A 16,380-nucleotide genomic window follows, 5' to 3' on the forward strand; every position below is an offset into this window, starting at 1 on the left:
CCCCGTTTTGTCTCTCTTGAGTACATTGCCTTCTGGCAAAGTAAAAAAAAAAAGTCAGGACACATAGGTAAAATTGAACTTGCATTCCAGTCAACTAATAATTCTTTAGTGCAGGCATTTCTCATACAATATTTAAAACATGTGCTAAAAATGTATTACCGCCCCAGTTGTGATAGGACAGACTGGTTGATGTTGCCACGTGACACCGCTACCCAGCAGGCTGAGGCCAAATGGGAGGTTCCGGTTCAATTCCTGGCCCACTCCAAAAAAGCCAAGTGTGGTAGAATCAAAAAAATTAAAATACAAACCCTCTTTTGTGGTGTTCTGATGGTTTGAGATGGTCTTTACTAAGCTCCTCTGGCCCAAAAGTAGCCCAAGGACATAAAAGAGCTTGTCCCCCTGGGGACCTCACAGATGGATGGAGTAGGAGCCCAGAGACTAGGTTGCAGCTTCAGTTGTGCCACCGCTACTAGCTCTGGAGTCAGAAGATCCACTGGTTCAAATCCTGGCTGTGCCTTCCACCAGCCAGGGCAGTCACTAGACCTCTCCCAGCCTCCAGGGCCTCACTTGGGGAGGAGGGCTCAATCCCTGCCTGCCCAAGGTGGCAAGGACCAAAGAGAAGGTGAATTATATGTATACAAGTGGTTACTAAGCACCCTCCCCCGTCATGCCCTCCTGACGAGGCCCTTGAAAGCCCCGGGAGAATTTCAGGCTGCAGCCCACGCGCACATCAGGCCACTTGGCGGGAGCGCCCCCTCCCTTTCCGTGTTCAGTGCGGCCCAGCTGCACACACAGGTCACGCTTTCACAGGGACTGCCGGGCTTGCCTCGCATAGTGCCTTCTTCTCACTTCCGAGCCTGAGCTACTCCTCTGAGCCCCCTTGTTCCCCCCACAGTAGATGCAGAGCCTTTCTGCCTCAGCCCACACGGCCTGAAGCCCAATAGCGCCACTCTGAGAGGCTGACCCCGACCTCACCTGATGCGTTTTCTTCCTTTTCCAGGAGCCCTGGGGTGTCATTTCTGCTGTGGAACCCCCTCATGTGCCCCAAACCCACAGCCTCTTCATCTCCAGGACTGTCACAACCCCTCACCCAAATCGCTCACCTGCGAGCTGTCTTCTCAAACAGAGCAAAGCCCACCCCTCCCCCAGCTCTAGAATGTTCCAGCTCTCCTGATGCATTCCTCAAATCCAGTGGCGAGGAAAGTCTATGTACTTTGGACCTTGGGGGTGACTCCCTCCTCTCTGCTGCCTGCCGACAGGGTGACCCTGACCAAGTCTCCCTACATTTTCTCAGTGATAAAATGGGATTTACAGTACCTAGTTCATGGGGTTATGAGGATTACATTAAGTGGGAAACGTGCCGTGCAAGCTTGGTGAGGGCAGTATGGTCCACTGGTTAGCGTGTGTGGCATCAATTTCTAGCTCTGGATTTGCGTTTGCTTACTCCCCATAAGCCTCAGTGTCTTTGCCTTTATAGGGGTGGGGTGAGCATGGTAAGAATAGCACGCATCCCACAGGGGTCTCGGGAGGCTCCCAGGGAGGGCGTATGAGGATGTGCCGGTGTAGGTCCATCAGTCGTAACGAATGCACGGCTCTGCGAGCCCTGTTGATGGCGGGAGGACGTTGTGACAGGGTTGTATGGGAGCTCACTACACATTCCACACGATTTTGTGTGACCCTACAACTACTCTAAGATTTGTGGGGTTTTTGTTTTGTTTTTTAAATGAGTGTGACAAGTTTAGACAGTTCCTACCAGTGACAGTGTTAGATCCTTGCTTTCATAAAAGCTCTGCCTCTCTCAGAACCCACCCTTCCCAGGCAGTCAGTGACAGCCAGGCTTTTCACACAAAAAATGTAGTTTGCAGAAAATCCAGTAACAAACTTGGAGGAGTCAGGACCTTGTTAAGCCACATTCTTCAGCTCTAGGCACACTCGGCACCAGCTGGCACCTCCCTGCCCCCGGTCTCCCACCCCACTTACGCACAGTCCACACGCACCCAGACCAACTCACAGCTCGCAGCCCTCCCAAGTTCACCCGTGTGTGTGCAGGGTCACGTGTGCCGAGGCTGACACAGGGGCCATGTGCAAGCGCTCTATCAGCAATCACACAACTTCACAGATGGCCTGCGATTCACTCTGGTTAACCCAAGAGCCCAGCATCTCCCACCAAGGGCTGCCCGCATGGAAACTCACCCCAGAGACTGGTCAGGGAGAAGCCTGCAGGGCCCCTCTGGCCTCCTTACCTGTAGAACTCCCAGCGACCCCAGCCTCCCAGCAGCAGAAGAAAAGGGGCAGAGCCAGGCCCCAGAGAGGGCCCATCCTAGCCGGGACGCTGGCCACCACTGCCCTGCAGACCTGCCTGCTGCCGCTCACTGCCACCTTTTCCTGCTTCCTCAACCCAGGGAGGAGGGGCAAGCTGCCAGCCAGGTGTGACTGGGCCGTTTCCAGGATGCAGCCAGGTGATCAGAAACTGCAGGCTGAGAGCTGGCGGGCCAGGGCTGTCTGCAAGCTAAGCCTCCTGCCCCTTGCCCAGGGACCTCTCCTCTCTGAAGGCGGCTTTGAAGATACAGAATCATTTCCAGGGTTCTACTCACCCCTCAGTCCTGCAGCTAGGGAGGTGTGGGGTTGTGACAAGATTGTGCTTCATCCCTCTCCCCTGCCTTATCCCACCCCATCTTTTAGGCCTGGGTCTTGGGCTTCATAGCCAGATCTGTGTTCCATTCCTGACCCTACATTACAAGCTCTATGAATGAAGGCAAATTAGAGTGCCTTTCTGAACTTCAACATCCTGACTGATTAAATGGGCATAATGTCTACCTCGTTAGGCCGTTACAAGGATTATATGAGATAGCAAAGCTCTTACACAGTGCCTGCTACATAGTTGGTGCTCATTGAAAATACACACCTCTTCAGTGTTCGGTAAATTGAGCAGGAGCTCCAACGTCCACTCTCATCCCTGAGCAATAGAGAGAAGCACAGCCCTCTGAGGTCTCCAGGGGATAGCTCCCCAGCGTGGGAGACTGCAACCTCTAACACCCTGCCATCTTCAATACCCCATGCTTCTGCAGCCAAGTCGAAGCCAGGACCTCTTCCCTGGCCGGGCTAGAGGTTCCGGGATGAAAGGGGACTATCAGGGAGAAGGGAAAGGGCGAGTGAGCTCATCTGACAGGACCCGGGAGGAGGGTGCTTAGGGGTGCTTAGGGTTTGGTCATCAGAAGAGAAGTGAAGCTATAGAATATATTTCCAAATGCCCTAGAGAAGAATCTTCTCTCCAGGGGCCAAGGACGTGCTATTATGGTTACAACCAGTGGTCAGACGAGACACCGTGGGCATTTTAGGACGAGAGTTTTATGAGGAAAGCCGCTCTGGTGAAGATGAAGCATGCTGGACCGTTACCTTGGAATCACAAAATCCCAGAGCTGGGAAGAACTTTCAAACAGCATGGAAAGATCCAGGTTCTATTTCTGGCTCTGTCCCTAAGGGTGGCCCAGGAGCTGCACGAGCTTGGATGAGCTATTTCGCCTCCCTGGGCCTCAGTCAACAAGCGCTCTAAGGTCCTCTTCCCTGCAGTCTGGGGTTCTGCGCTGGGTGTGACACGGTCTCCCAGAACTTTACCGTGCGTTGGAGTGAATGTGGTGCTGCCTGGAAGGAGGCGGGATAGTCCCAGGACATGGTGGGGGAAGACCATCCCAGAGGAGGCTGATGGGGTCCATATTGGACACACCCTGGCCCTTGCAACCAGGGGTCTTGGAGCCCAGTTCCAATAACACCAATAATCCTTAGCGCAGCCCGGGCCCCTTCACCCTCCCACTCAACCTCAGGTCTTCACTTTATGAGACCAGCTTCCCCTGCCCTCGCATCGTCTCCAACAGGAAGCCTGGGGAGCTTGGGCCACAGTGCCGGGCTGAGTTCCGTTTGACCCCGCCTAGTAGCCTTGATCTAGCGTGAGACCTCTCCCTAGAGAGACCTGGCAAGAATGCGACTCGCTGGGCCCCCTCCCTCAGTCCCACCCAGTTTGGGAGAGGGGCTTCCTCATTCCAGCGGCAGGTGGGTCCAGGCCGAGGCCTATGGTGCTGACAGCGGTGTTCAGCTCGCCTTTCCGCCCAGACCAGGGGCTGCCCCTCTCCATTTCTGCTTTCTTTTTGTCACTTAAATGATCAACAGCCCTGTCTCAGCCTGCTGGCAGGTAAGAGGAGGAACCCATGGGCAGGAAGTCTGGCTGAAAGCTCCCCTGGGCTTGCTGAATTTGGTCTGGGTTGTCCTCCTTTGTTTCTGGGGAATTCTCAAGCCTAGGCAAGGGGCTGTTGGCTCTGGAGGCAATAACAATCTTAATTCAGAAAGTGCCTAGACCGTTTTTCTTTTTCAGGAAAACTCAGCTCTCACCGTGAGTTAGTCTAAGAGGCTAGTGTGGTTAGTCTAACAAACACGTGTCAAGCGCCGACTGCACGCCGGACACCGCTCTAGGCACCTGGTCTACATCACTGAGTACGATAGACCCCTGCCCTCCTGGACCTACCTTCCTGAGAAGAAAGACGCAAGCAGTAAATTGTAAATAAGTGAATGTTACAAAGGTCAATATTCTGGAAAAGAAAAAGACAGGGAAGAGGACTGCAGTGTGCCGGTGTGTGTGGGTGGGGTGGTGGGGTAGGGGTGAGGGAGTATTAATTTGAATGGTGAGATCTGAGCAAGGACTGAAGGTGGTGAGGAAGCTAGCCAAGTGGATACCCAGGGAGAAGGATGCCAGGCAGGAACATCTACCTGAGAAAGGTCTCCAAGCCTAAGCCAGGAAGGCAGGCCCAAGTTCAAGGAACACTCGAGCCAATGAGGCTGGTTCCAGGTGACAGGGAGGAGTTGGGAGACAGAGCAGTGAAGGGGCCTGGGTGCAGAGGGTTAGGGGCAGCTGCCCCTGGAGAGTTTTGACAGAGGAGTGAGGGAACCCAATTTAGGTTTTAGAGTTATCACCCTGGCAGCTATGTTAAAAAAGAGGGTAGAAGCAGGGAGTTAGGAAGCTTTTGTCCTGGTGCAGGTAAGGGACAGAGGTGGTGCTGACCACGAAGGCAACAGAGAGGGTGGTGGGACGTGGTCCCATACAGGACCGCAGATTCTATATATTATATATATAATGATACTTTTTTTAAAATATGAGTTTATTTATTTATTTATTGAGTTTGCCTGTCAGAGACAGACAGAGAGAGAGGGAAAGTGAGAAAGCAGCTCCCAGGTGGGATGGCCACACCACAATCCCCTCTTCTCCATTCTCCTTTCAGAATTTTGGGCACCTACAGACACAGTCCCACTGCTGGGTCAGGACTCGAACCTCACAGTTATGTGAGATCTAGCCGCCTTAACTACCATGACACAGCTGGCCCCATACAGGACGTATTTTAAAAGTGGGAGCTGGCAGGGTCAGCAGGTGGCGTGGGGATTAAGGCGCTGGACTCTTACATGGCAGACCACAGTTGGAGTCCTGGACCTGGTAGCTTGAAAATCACACTGTGTTCGTGAGCATGCACGGCCAAGATCCTGGGAGGAAAACAGAAGTGATTATATATACACACACATACATATATATATGTATATGGCACAACTTCCTTCCAGACATCAAAGAAAGAAGTCAAGAATAACTACAAACGTTGGGACCAGCAGTTAGTGTAATGGCTATGTTGCTGGACTCCCATGTAGCTGACCGTGGTTCAAGTCCCGGACCTGGTGGCTTAAACTCATACCAGGTGCGTGTGCATGCATGCGCGCCCAAGATCCTGAGAGGAGAATGGAGAAGGGATTGCGGCATGGCCATCCCCCCAGGGGGTCATTTCTTGCTTTCTGTCTTTCTCTCTCTGTCTGGCGAGCACACACACCCTATAGCAAAAACCTCTCCAAAAAAAAAAAATAATAATAATAACTACAAACGTTTCGGCCTGAACAACCAGAAGGATGGAGATGCGGTCAGTGCTGCTTAGGTCTGGCTCTCCCATCAGGATATTTAGAACTCTCTCTCCTATCCTCCCTGAAACCAGGGCATGTCATAGAGAGGAGTCTGACTCTGGACTAGGGAATGGAGTAAGTCCCAGAGCAAGGGCCTGCTCAGGGCGTGATAGAAGAGCTAACTTGATAAAATGTCTGTGAAATGCAAGGTTAGATGTACTAGACCGATGAGTTACTGGATTCTAGCTCCACAGGCCACAGCAGAGTTGTGGGTTTGTTGGGGGGAAGCTGCTTTTCTCTCCTACCCTGGGTTCAGTCCTTAGGGACCTACAGATTAACTGAGAAAAGTCAGGTTAACTGGAAAAAAGACTAAATTAATTACACACATCCCTAAGAATTGCTCAGTAATGAGTGACTCACTGAATAAGCAGAGAACAAAGTTTACACACCAAATTGAACAAAAGGGGAGGTGTTTAGCATTTCAAAGGCAAAGTGCAGAAAATTCTAGAAATATTATTTTATTTAATTTTATTTATTTGTTTAAATTTGACCAGAGAGGGACAGAGCAAAAGAGAGAGAGTGAGAAAGCCACCAGGTCCAGGACTCGAACCATGATCAACCATGTGAGAGTCCAGAGCCCTTAACCAACCATACCACCTGCCAGCCCCCTATTGAGCCTTTTGATGCTAAGAGAAACGAGCCACCTGTCCTGCCCACTTAGCAGGGCGCTGCCTCGTGCCCATGTTCAAGGGCAGCGCTGCTTTAGAAGAGAAATGCAAATAAGATTTCTTCCTCCACCTTCTTTAGTTAAAATGTTTTTGCCTCAAAATATTCTTACACCATCTCTTGGGGGCTGAGTGGGTCCCCACAGGTTCCAGATGTGGAGCCTGTGTGGACTGTACGTGAGACCCTGTCCGGCAGTTGCCGCAGGAGAGGTGGTGAGGATCACAGGTTGGCGCGCCCTGAGGATGGTCCCTCCTCGCGGGGGCCGGATTGGGGCATGGGTAAAGTGAGGTGCTTCGCAAAGGCGATCAGGTGGGAAGGTTCCTGGTTTGCGTTCAGAGACTCAGAGACCTCCGGAGCACCAGGCACCCGGGTACCCTTGCCCTAGAGCTGGCTGAGGCTGGGGGTGGACTGCGATGTCCACACCATGTGAGAGGGCTGCCTCTCTCTCACGGAAGAAAGAATGAAAAAAAAAAATTATTTCCACGAGTTGTAGAACAGGAAACGTCAAGGAACTCTCTGTTCATTGCTCATTCACACCTTTTACTGGGCTTCCCCCTACCTCTGTGAACTATGCTGCCCTTCAGGATATGGCCGGACGAATTTCCACCAGGAGGTATCTGCCCCGGAGATAGAGATTCGGAGCATTTCAGCGCCTCAGTGGGCTTCCTGGGCTGGCACCCACAGACGCCTCACCTCACCCCCGTCCTCCATGCCTTGCACCTCATACACACGAAAGCAGGCATATATACTCTTTTACGTTTTTTGAGGGTTTTTTTTGCCATAGGGCTCGTGCTCACCAGAGAGAAACAGAGACGATGAGAGGGAAAGTGAGAAATCATGCTCTGGGGGATTGGGCATGCCACACTCCCTTCTCCTGGGATTTCAGGCACTTGTGCACACGCGCTCGGTGTGATTATCAAGCTGCCAGGCCTGGGACTTGCACCGCGATCAGCCATGTGGGAGTCCAGTGCCTTAACCACCATGCCACCTGCTGGCCCCATATACTCTTTTTATTTTTTTAAGAATTATTTTGTTGGGACCAGCAGTTAGCGTAATGGCTATGTCGCTGGACTCCCACGTAGTCAACCGTGGTTTGCGTCCTGGACCTGGTGGCTTAAACTCACGCTGGGCACGTGTGCATGTGCGCCCAAGATCCCGAGAGGCGAATGGAGGAGAAGGGATTGCAGCGTGGCCATCCCCCCTGGGGGGCGATTTCTCGCTTTCTGCCTCTCTGTCTCTCTCTCTCTCTGTCTGGCGAACGCACACACAAGAAGAAGGGATTGTGGAGGGGCCATCCCTCTTGTGTAGTGATTTCTCATTCTCTGTCTCTCTCTCTCTCTGTCTGTCTGGCGAGCGCACACACAAGACTTATTTTGTTAAACTTTATTTATTTATTTGTACCTCGCTTTTTTCTATTAACAGTATTTCTGAGAGGCTCACTCGTGTTGTGTGTGGTAGAACTTCATTACTTTATTTCCAAAGGGCTCGAGCCCTCACCAGAGAGAGAGAAGAAAAGGAGAAAGCACCTCCCAGTGGGATGTTGTCATACTTCAGTCCCTTCTCCTCCATTTCTCGCTGTTGGGATTTGGGGTGCATGCACACACACACATTCAGCATGTATTTCAAGCCACAGGGGCCAAGACTTGAACTGTACAGTGAGCCATGTGAGATCCAGCTGCCTTAACCACCAAGCCATGAGGCCAGCCCAACCCTTCATTCTCTTTGTGACTGGGTGGCAGTCTAGTGTATAAATCGATCACAATTCATTTTCTTATTCTCTATGGGTGGGCGTCTGGATCGTTTCCAGTGTTTCACTCTTCCAAATAACTCCGCCACGAACCTCCTTGTGTGTGTCTTGTGAACGAACTCCCCAGGGCCCTACGGCCCAAGTCGTAACTCATGGAAATGGGAGCCAACAGACGGATTCACCCCCAGGACGGACGGCTCTCAGACACATTTCATACGGCTTCTAGAACAGCCACAGGATCGTGCGGCCAGTCAGCCACAGCAGGGGCCACCTGGGTGACCGGCTCCATGCTGACTGCCTTCGTCCCTGGTTTTCCCCTTTTCTTTTTTTTTTTTTTTCAAGAGAGATTTTTGCTATAGGGTGCTCGCCGGAGAGACGAAGACAGACAGGAAGTGAGAAATCACCTCCCCGGGAGGATGACCACACTGCAATCCCTTCTCCTCCATTCTCCGCTCGGGATTTGGGTACACACACACACATGCCTGACGTGCGTGTCAAGCCTCCAGATTAGGGACTCGAACCGCAGTTGGCCATGCGGGAATCCAGCAACATAACTACTACAGGTCCATTTCCCCTTTTCTTAATCCCAGTTCCCTGAGACTGTGTTCCTAAATAAATTATTCAGAGGAACTAAGCTGAAACAGAGCCACTAGCTGTGCTCTGCGCTGACAGGGCACCTACTCTATGGTAATTTAATTAGAAACCGGTGTTCAGATTACCAAAGGCCTAGGGCGAGGCTTGGGCTGTGACAGTGGGTCATTCCATTCAGCTGCAATAGAGAAGCGGGCTGAGGGTGCTGGAAGGAAATAAGGCCGGAAGTGTGCATTGGGCCCATTGTGGAGATGTGGCAGGACACACCTAGGAGCTTGGCCTTTATTCTGTAGATGATGGGAAGCCAGTGATAGTTTTTGAGCAGAAAAACTGGCAACACCAGAGCTCTGCTTTGGGTAGTTGATCTGGGCAGAAACTAGTTAGGGAAGAGTCCAGGGCAAGAGGCCCAGCTGAGAGGCCATGACCTGGGACTATAAAGGGAACAGTTATGAACAATGTCATAAAGTCAAACTAGAAAGACCTGGTCACGTGGAGGAGAAGGCAGTGGCAGAGAGAAGTGGAAGGTGAGCCTGAGGGTTGAGGGCCAGGCAGCTGAGGACAGGGAACTATTCACGGATCCAGGAGGAAAGCGGATGGGCTCATCAGACCTCAAAGCCCCTGGCTTCACCCTCCTGGAGCTTGAACTCCTGCACACAAGGAAACCCGGCAAGGCTAGTCTCAGCCCAACAGAAGGTCCTCTGCTTCTCCTTCCACCTGGGGCCTGAGCCACAGGGCTCAGAGCAGGCTGTTTCTGGGCCTGCAGGCAGTCACATGGAGCCCAGGATGGAACAGTGAGAATGGACAAATTACTCAGCCGCAGGGTACTCGGTCCCTATTTTTCACCTACAAGAAATGTTTGCTGCAGTCGCCGTAACCACCACACAATGAGCCAAATTTAGGTTTTATAATTTGTATGACCGATTCTTCACCCACTTAAATGTGTTTACAACAATGGCGGATTGCAGCTTTCCTCTGGGGAAACGGGTGTGGAAGCACTGGACGGCAGCTCAGGGAAGCACCCCCAGGCTGCGCGCAACGCTGGCCCCAGCAGTGGGGACAGGCGATCTCTGCTCCATGGGCCCTGCTGGCACAAGTTTAGGTCAGGGGGAGGAGTCAGGCTCTCTTCTTGATCCCCTTCACGGCCATGGAGAGCGGCACTCCTGGGAGGCTGGGCTGAACCTGCGTGAGCGTAAACAAAGGCCCGTTCCCTCCTCAGCTCTGTGTTCCCGAGTAATAGCTGCCTCTTGTGCGCCCACCAGCAGCCAGCCCTCTCACACTTGACCTCAGTTCATTCCCACCACAGCCCTACCAGGTGAGCGTGCACAGAGGAGGAAACAGAGGTGCAGAAGGGCTAGCAGAGTTGCTTGAGGTAGCCAGTGGTAGTCAGGAGTTGAAGCCAGTTTATTTGACTCTTAAGCTCACACTCTTTTTTTTTTTTAATTTAAGAATGATTTGTTTGATTTTATTAGTAGTAGTTTGATTAAATCACATTTTTCTATCTTTTTTTACAGAATTACTTTCATTTAACTTTACTTATTTTAATTTGATCAGAGAAGGACAGAGAGAGAAAGTGAGAAAGCAAGTCACCAGGTCTAGGACATGAGCCGTGGTCAGGCCATGTGGGAGTCCAGCACCCTTAACCACCACACCACCTGCCGACCCCTATTATGATTATTTTTTAATTCACTGCAGAGCCTGTGCACTCACGAGAGAGAGAGAGAGAGAGAGAGAGCAAGCAAGCCACCGGGTCCAGGACACGAACCACCATGTGGGAGTTCAGTGCCTTAAGCACCATGCTACCTGCTGGCCCCTAAGCCCCCACTCTTTCAGTTGCACTTTGCTGCTTTTCTTTCTGTCCAGAGCAGTAGGATAGGCTAAGTTGGGGGGCAGGGGGCGGTGCTGAGGCCTCTCCCAGTGGCATTTTCTGACTGAGAGCTCTGAAAGGTCAGAACTCTGGAGCCAGCACACAGAAGGAAAAAGAGAAGAGAAGTTGGCGGGGGGCAGAGCTTGGCAAATGGCAAATATGGCACGCGCCTGTTTCTGTACAGCTCCCAAGCTAAGAACATTTCTATCATTTTACATGATGGGTAAATATCAAAGGAAGAATTCTACTTCGTGATACATGAAAATTATATGAAATTCAAATCCCAGGTTCCATGGGCAGAAATCCTGTCTCCACCCCCTAAAACCAGCATTGCAGTGAGCTCTGCCCTAGCCCTGGCCCCTTTGCCCCCTTCGGTAATTGCTTCCTGCCTTTGGGGTCTGCAGGCCGCAGAGGCAGGAGCAGGCTGCCACCTCGTGGGAGCACCTCCAGAGCTCTCACCATGCTCTGCATCCAGTCAAGGTTGCTCCTAGCAGGGCACGGTGGGCTCTCCATCCTCAGCACCATCTGCAGCACCATCTTTGTTGTTCGAGAAGCTGAGGGAAACACAGGAAAGAAGCCACTGTCTTGTCCCTCCCTCCCATCACTGCTGCTACTCTCCAACACCCCAGCACCTCTCTGAGGACCCCTATTTCCCATCAAAAGTCTCCATGGGACTGGTCAAGAGGCATCCGCACTGCAACAGAAGGTGGGCAAATAGGTTGAACCCAACCATCTCATACCCTGATCCTCATCAGCAACAGCTAACGTCTTCTTGTGGGACCTGAAGGGAAGCTCAGAGGGGAGCAGCAGTGGTAAGGAGCATGGGAATTGAAGCTGAGAGAAACACATGGGCATTTCTGACAGGAAATGGACTGAATGCAAAGAAGCCAGGATTTGTCAGGGTCCTTGGAAGCCATCCAGTTCACACATTGGCCTTGGCCTAGAATAAAGGCACAGGCTCACCACTGGCAGTCTGAGTATCCAGTTCTGCTGTGAGTAGAAACAAGCGTGTGCGTGAGTTACCAGGGCTGCAGAGGACACCGTGGTCTGGGCAGCAGTCAGGTACCACGTGGCAGAACTCGTCACAGTAGCAACTTCCCCTCTTACAATGGTGGTTTGTTCCTGGGCAGCAGAGGGGCTGGGGCTGGGAGCAGCTGCCTGGTGGAAAGGAGACATTAAAGAGAGATTTCAGGGACCAGCAGTTAGCGTAATGGCTATGTCGCTGGACTCCCATGTAGTCAACCGCCGTTCGTGTCCCAGACCCGGTGGCTTAAACTCACGCCGGGCGCATGTGAGTGTGTGCCCAAGATCCCAAGAGGAGAATGGAGGAGAAGGGATTGAGGTGTGGCCATCCCCCCTGGGGGGTGATTTCTCACTTTTTGTCTCTCTGTCTCTCTCTGTCTGGCAAGCGCACATGCCCTATAGCAAAAACCTCTCAAAAAAAAAAAAGATTTCATAAATGGTTCTGTGACAACTGGACATCTATGTGCAAAAGAATGAATTTGAACACTCTATCACACACCGTATAAAAAAATTAACTCAAAATAGATTACAGACTTAACTGCAACAGCTAAAACTCCAGAAGAAAACATTGAAACATAAATCTTCATGAACTTAGATTAAGCAATGGTGTTACCAGATATGACATCAAAAGTACAAGAAACAAAAGAATAAACAGATACACTAGACTTCGTAAACATTTAAAACCTGTGTGCTTCTTAAGGATATTATCAACAAAGTGAAAAAGAAGAAACATGGAATGAGAGAAAATATCTGCAAATCATATATGAGATGAAAGAACTTTATCCAGAATATTTAAAGATCTCTCACAATAAAAAGGCAACTAAATTTTAAAATGGGCAAAAGATTTAAATAAACATTTCTTCAATGATGTACAAATGGCCAACGAGCAGATGAAAAGATTCTCAGCATCACTAGTCATCAAGATCAATGAGATAAAAATCAAAATCACAGTGAGATATCACTTTATCCTGTTAGGAAAACTAAAATGAAAAAAAAAAATTACAAGCATGAGTGAGAATGTGAAGAAACTGGAACCCCCATACTTCTAGTAGGTCATCAAGATCAATGAGATAAAAATCAAAATCACAGTGAGATATCACTTTATCCTGTTAGGAAAACTAATATGAAAAAAAAAATTACAAGCATGAGTGACAATGTGAAGAAACTGGAACCCCCATACCTTTCTAGTAGAATGGTAGTTCTTCAGAATGTTAAACCTGGAATTAACCATTGGATCTAATGATTTCACTTCTGGGTATATACTTAAAAGAGTTGAAAATACGTATGTGTTCACCCAGAAACCTGCACATGAATGCTCATAGCAGTATTATTTATAACAGTAAAAAAATAGCAAGAATCTAAATGTCCATTAACTGGTAAATAGATAAAACAAACATGGTATATCCATATAATGAAATAGTATTCAGTCATGAAAGGGAATGAAGATATATGATATGACATGGATGATGCTTGAAAACATACTATAAGAAAGATGCCAGTCACAAAAAGCCTCAACTTGTCTGATTCCATGCGTAATGAAATACGAATAGGCAAATCCATAGAGACAGAAAGTTGGTTAGTGGTTGCCAGGAGCTGGTAGGGAATATGGAGTAACTGCTAATGGGTGCAGAGTCCTCCGGGACTGAGGAATGTGTTCTGCAACTAGACGGTGGTGGTGGTTGCACAACTCTGAATAGACTAACACCCACTGGATTGTATACTCTAAAAGAATGACTTTCACATGATGCGAGATATATCTCAGTAAAACTGTTGTTAAAGAGAGAGAGACAGGACCAGTCACAGTGATGTAGCAATAACACGGTGCCCTGCAATGACAAGGCCATGTGGGTAGGTCTCAGATTTGAATCGCCAGGTCTCCCTGTGCACACTAACACATGTACGCACGCCTGGGATTCTGGACGGCAGAGGCTAGGGATAGGACTGTGGCATGAAGACCCTGCTGGGGCTGCCTCTCTCTCTTTCTCTCTTCACTCTTCTCTAATAGAATAAATAAATAAACTTACAAAGTGAGGGGACAGAATGCGACAGAGCCGAGAGAGAGAAAAGTGGGAGATAAGAAGTGGGTGATAACAAAGGTGTGCTGGTAAAGGAAAGAGAGAGGTAACAGAGAAATGGCCCAGAAAGTTAGAGATCCCCGAGGTCCCTATTCACAAAAGTTTCACCAACCCCATCCTTCATCATTCCCCCAAGTTGCTCAACTCAATCACTGTGCATCGTTGCCCATCCACTACAGGATGAAGGGGTACATCTTCTTCAAGAGACAGGGAAAGCAAAGCATTGGCAAAGAGACGTGGCCTCGTTACCCGGGGGGGAATGATTCCCCAGGTGTTCTCACACACACACACACACACACACACACACACACACACACCCCATGCTGTTCTTCCTCTGCCCCACCATGACCTTCCCAATTGCCTCCTGTTAGGTTAGCACCTGCCTGGGGCTTTGTTTAGGGATATACTTGAGGGCCTTTCAAAGTTGACATGATCAACAGGAACAGGGAGCTGGTTTCTGAGAGCAGGTGGAGCTGTGTGTGTTGACCCAAGCTGTTGTGGAAATGGGAGCGAGCAGGTGTCTGGGGGAAGGAGAGTGGGGCCCTGGAAAGTTAGACCTCTCAAGGAGAGGGTGGGCTGGCTGGGGTCGTGGCCTCTGGGTTTGGGCTGGTTTCTGCTTCAGACTCAGCTCAGGGAGCTCCTGTAAATCATCAGTTTCCCTTCTCGTGTGGTTCTTCTTCCCAAGTGCCTGGCCAAGCATCAGCCTACCACCGAGACTAGGGATCAGCCAGAGAAGGCAAGAGCTAAAAATGATCCCTAGTGGTTAAGGAAGCTGAATCCCTCATGGCCGATCACCATTGATTCCTAGCCTTGGTGACTTGGGAAATACCCCCACTTTCAGATACTTTCTGTTACTAACAGAACAGACTAAAACAGAATCAAACACTCATCTAAACTTGTCATGCAATGCAAACAGTTGACAAGGAAAAAGTCTTTTTGAGAGAACTCTAGCTAACACATGCGAAGGAATGATGGAATTAGAAGAAGCACTGCTTGGTCACCCCCAACCAAAAACGGAAAGGATCTAAGCAACGATCATCAGCGGAGGCTAAAGCCGTCAGAGAAATGTTGCTTGGAAACTTTTACGATGCATTTACAACCTGGCTCATCAAGTTTGTACACTGGTAAATGAGCTAACTAGACACTGCGTGTCCCTTTAAATGCAGTAGGAAGTACACAGCCCCACCTATGGGGTAGCCTGGCTGAGAGAAATGATCCAGTTCGTATCAGACGTTACCAACCAGACTTCATGAAACACAAGGGCAGAGAAACATCCACAAGGATTGGGTCAGTCAGGTCCAGAATAATGCAGGCTCTGCTGCGGGACAAGGCACCTGGCCTCTTCAATAAATAGATGGTATGAAAGGGTGGGACTAGTATAGAGCAATCACCCTTAAATATGTCTGATGATTTATAGAAGCGGGTGAGTGCTGCTGGGGAGTGGTGTGGAAGGGAGCACCGAGCAGCCTCTTCCTACCTTCTATGCCTGGGCCCTCCTAAACTTGCAAACACTTCTTCAGCAAAACCGAGCCCTTTCCCAGAAGCTCTTTCTTTGTCTTTCTTTCTTTGAGAGATGTTTTCTAAAAGGCACATGCACTCACTAGAGAGATAGAGAGACAGAAAGTGAGAAATCACCCCCCAGTGGGGATGGCCACGCTGCAATCACTCCTCCATTCTCCTCTCGGGACCTCAGGGACACATGAACATGCGGCTGGTGTGAGTTTTAAATTGCTGGGTCCGGGATTTGAACCGTGGTGGACTATATGGGAGTCCAGTGATGTAACCATTACACCATTTGCTGGTCCACCCAGAAGCTCTTTCTACAAAGCAATTAGGTAACAAGTCTGTTGTTACTTAGCGTGCCCTTGAGGCTCCCACCCCGACAAGAAACATTCCTACCAGCGTCATCTAGTTTTCCCCCCAAAGAAGTGCTGGTAAATGCAACCTTACTTTTTCAGTTGCATTTCTGGGGATATTTTGGCCAACTCGACTGACTGGTGCCTGGCAGTTGCCCAGCAAGTCTGCTTTCAATCCCGACCTGGGCTTGTCATGCTCATCTTCCCCTCATGCCTCTTCCCAACACACACGGTGCACATTCTAGAGCTCCATGCTGCTGCCATGGACCCAGACCTCTGTGGACACCAAACACTCTTCCGACACCTTGTAGATAGGAAGGTAGACACCTGAGAAGCCACATTAAGCTCATAACCGGTACTTAGTAAATGTATGAATTAATGAATTATTTGATTAATGAATGAATGCTAGCCCTCAGGAGGCAGATCATGACAAAGATATAGAAAGATTGGTTGAATGAATGAATAAAAGAGCCCAGAGGCTGGGTCCCTTTGACCTCCAGCTAGCCTGACAGGTGCTAGCTGGGCTCCTCACCTGTCTTCAGGTTTGGGGCCACAGGGCTGAGCCACACCAGC

At 50.0% G+C, this 16,380-nt stretch overlaps 1 protein-coding gene across 1 annotated transcript in view; it reads right to left on the bottom strand.

Moving 5' to 3' along the window:
• MUC20 (mucin 20, cell surface associated) overlaps positions 1-2,400 on the bottom strand; it is a 9,337-nt gene extending 6,937 nt beyond the window's left edge. Inside the window, exon 1 of the mRNA XM_006156806.1 lies at positions 2,244-2,400. Within this exon, the coding sequence (XP_006156868.1) occupies positions 2,244-2,319 (76 nt within the window). The 5' untranslated portion in view covers positions 2,320-2,400. The remainder of the gene's footprint in view (positions 1-2,243) is intronic.
• Between the last annotated feature and the right edge of the window lie 13,980 nt (positions 2,401-16,380).

Source organism: Tupaia chinensis, unplaced genomic scaffold, assembly GCF_000334495.1.
Source record: "Tupaia chinensis unplaced genomic scaffold, TupChi_1.0 Scaffold000515_1, whole genome shotgun sequence".
Classification (NCBI taxonomy): domain Eukaryota; kingdom Metazoa; phylum Chordata; class Mammalia; order Scandentia; family Tupaiidae; genus Tupaia; species Tupaia belangeri.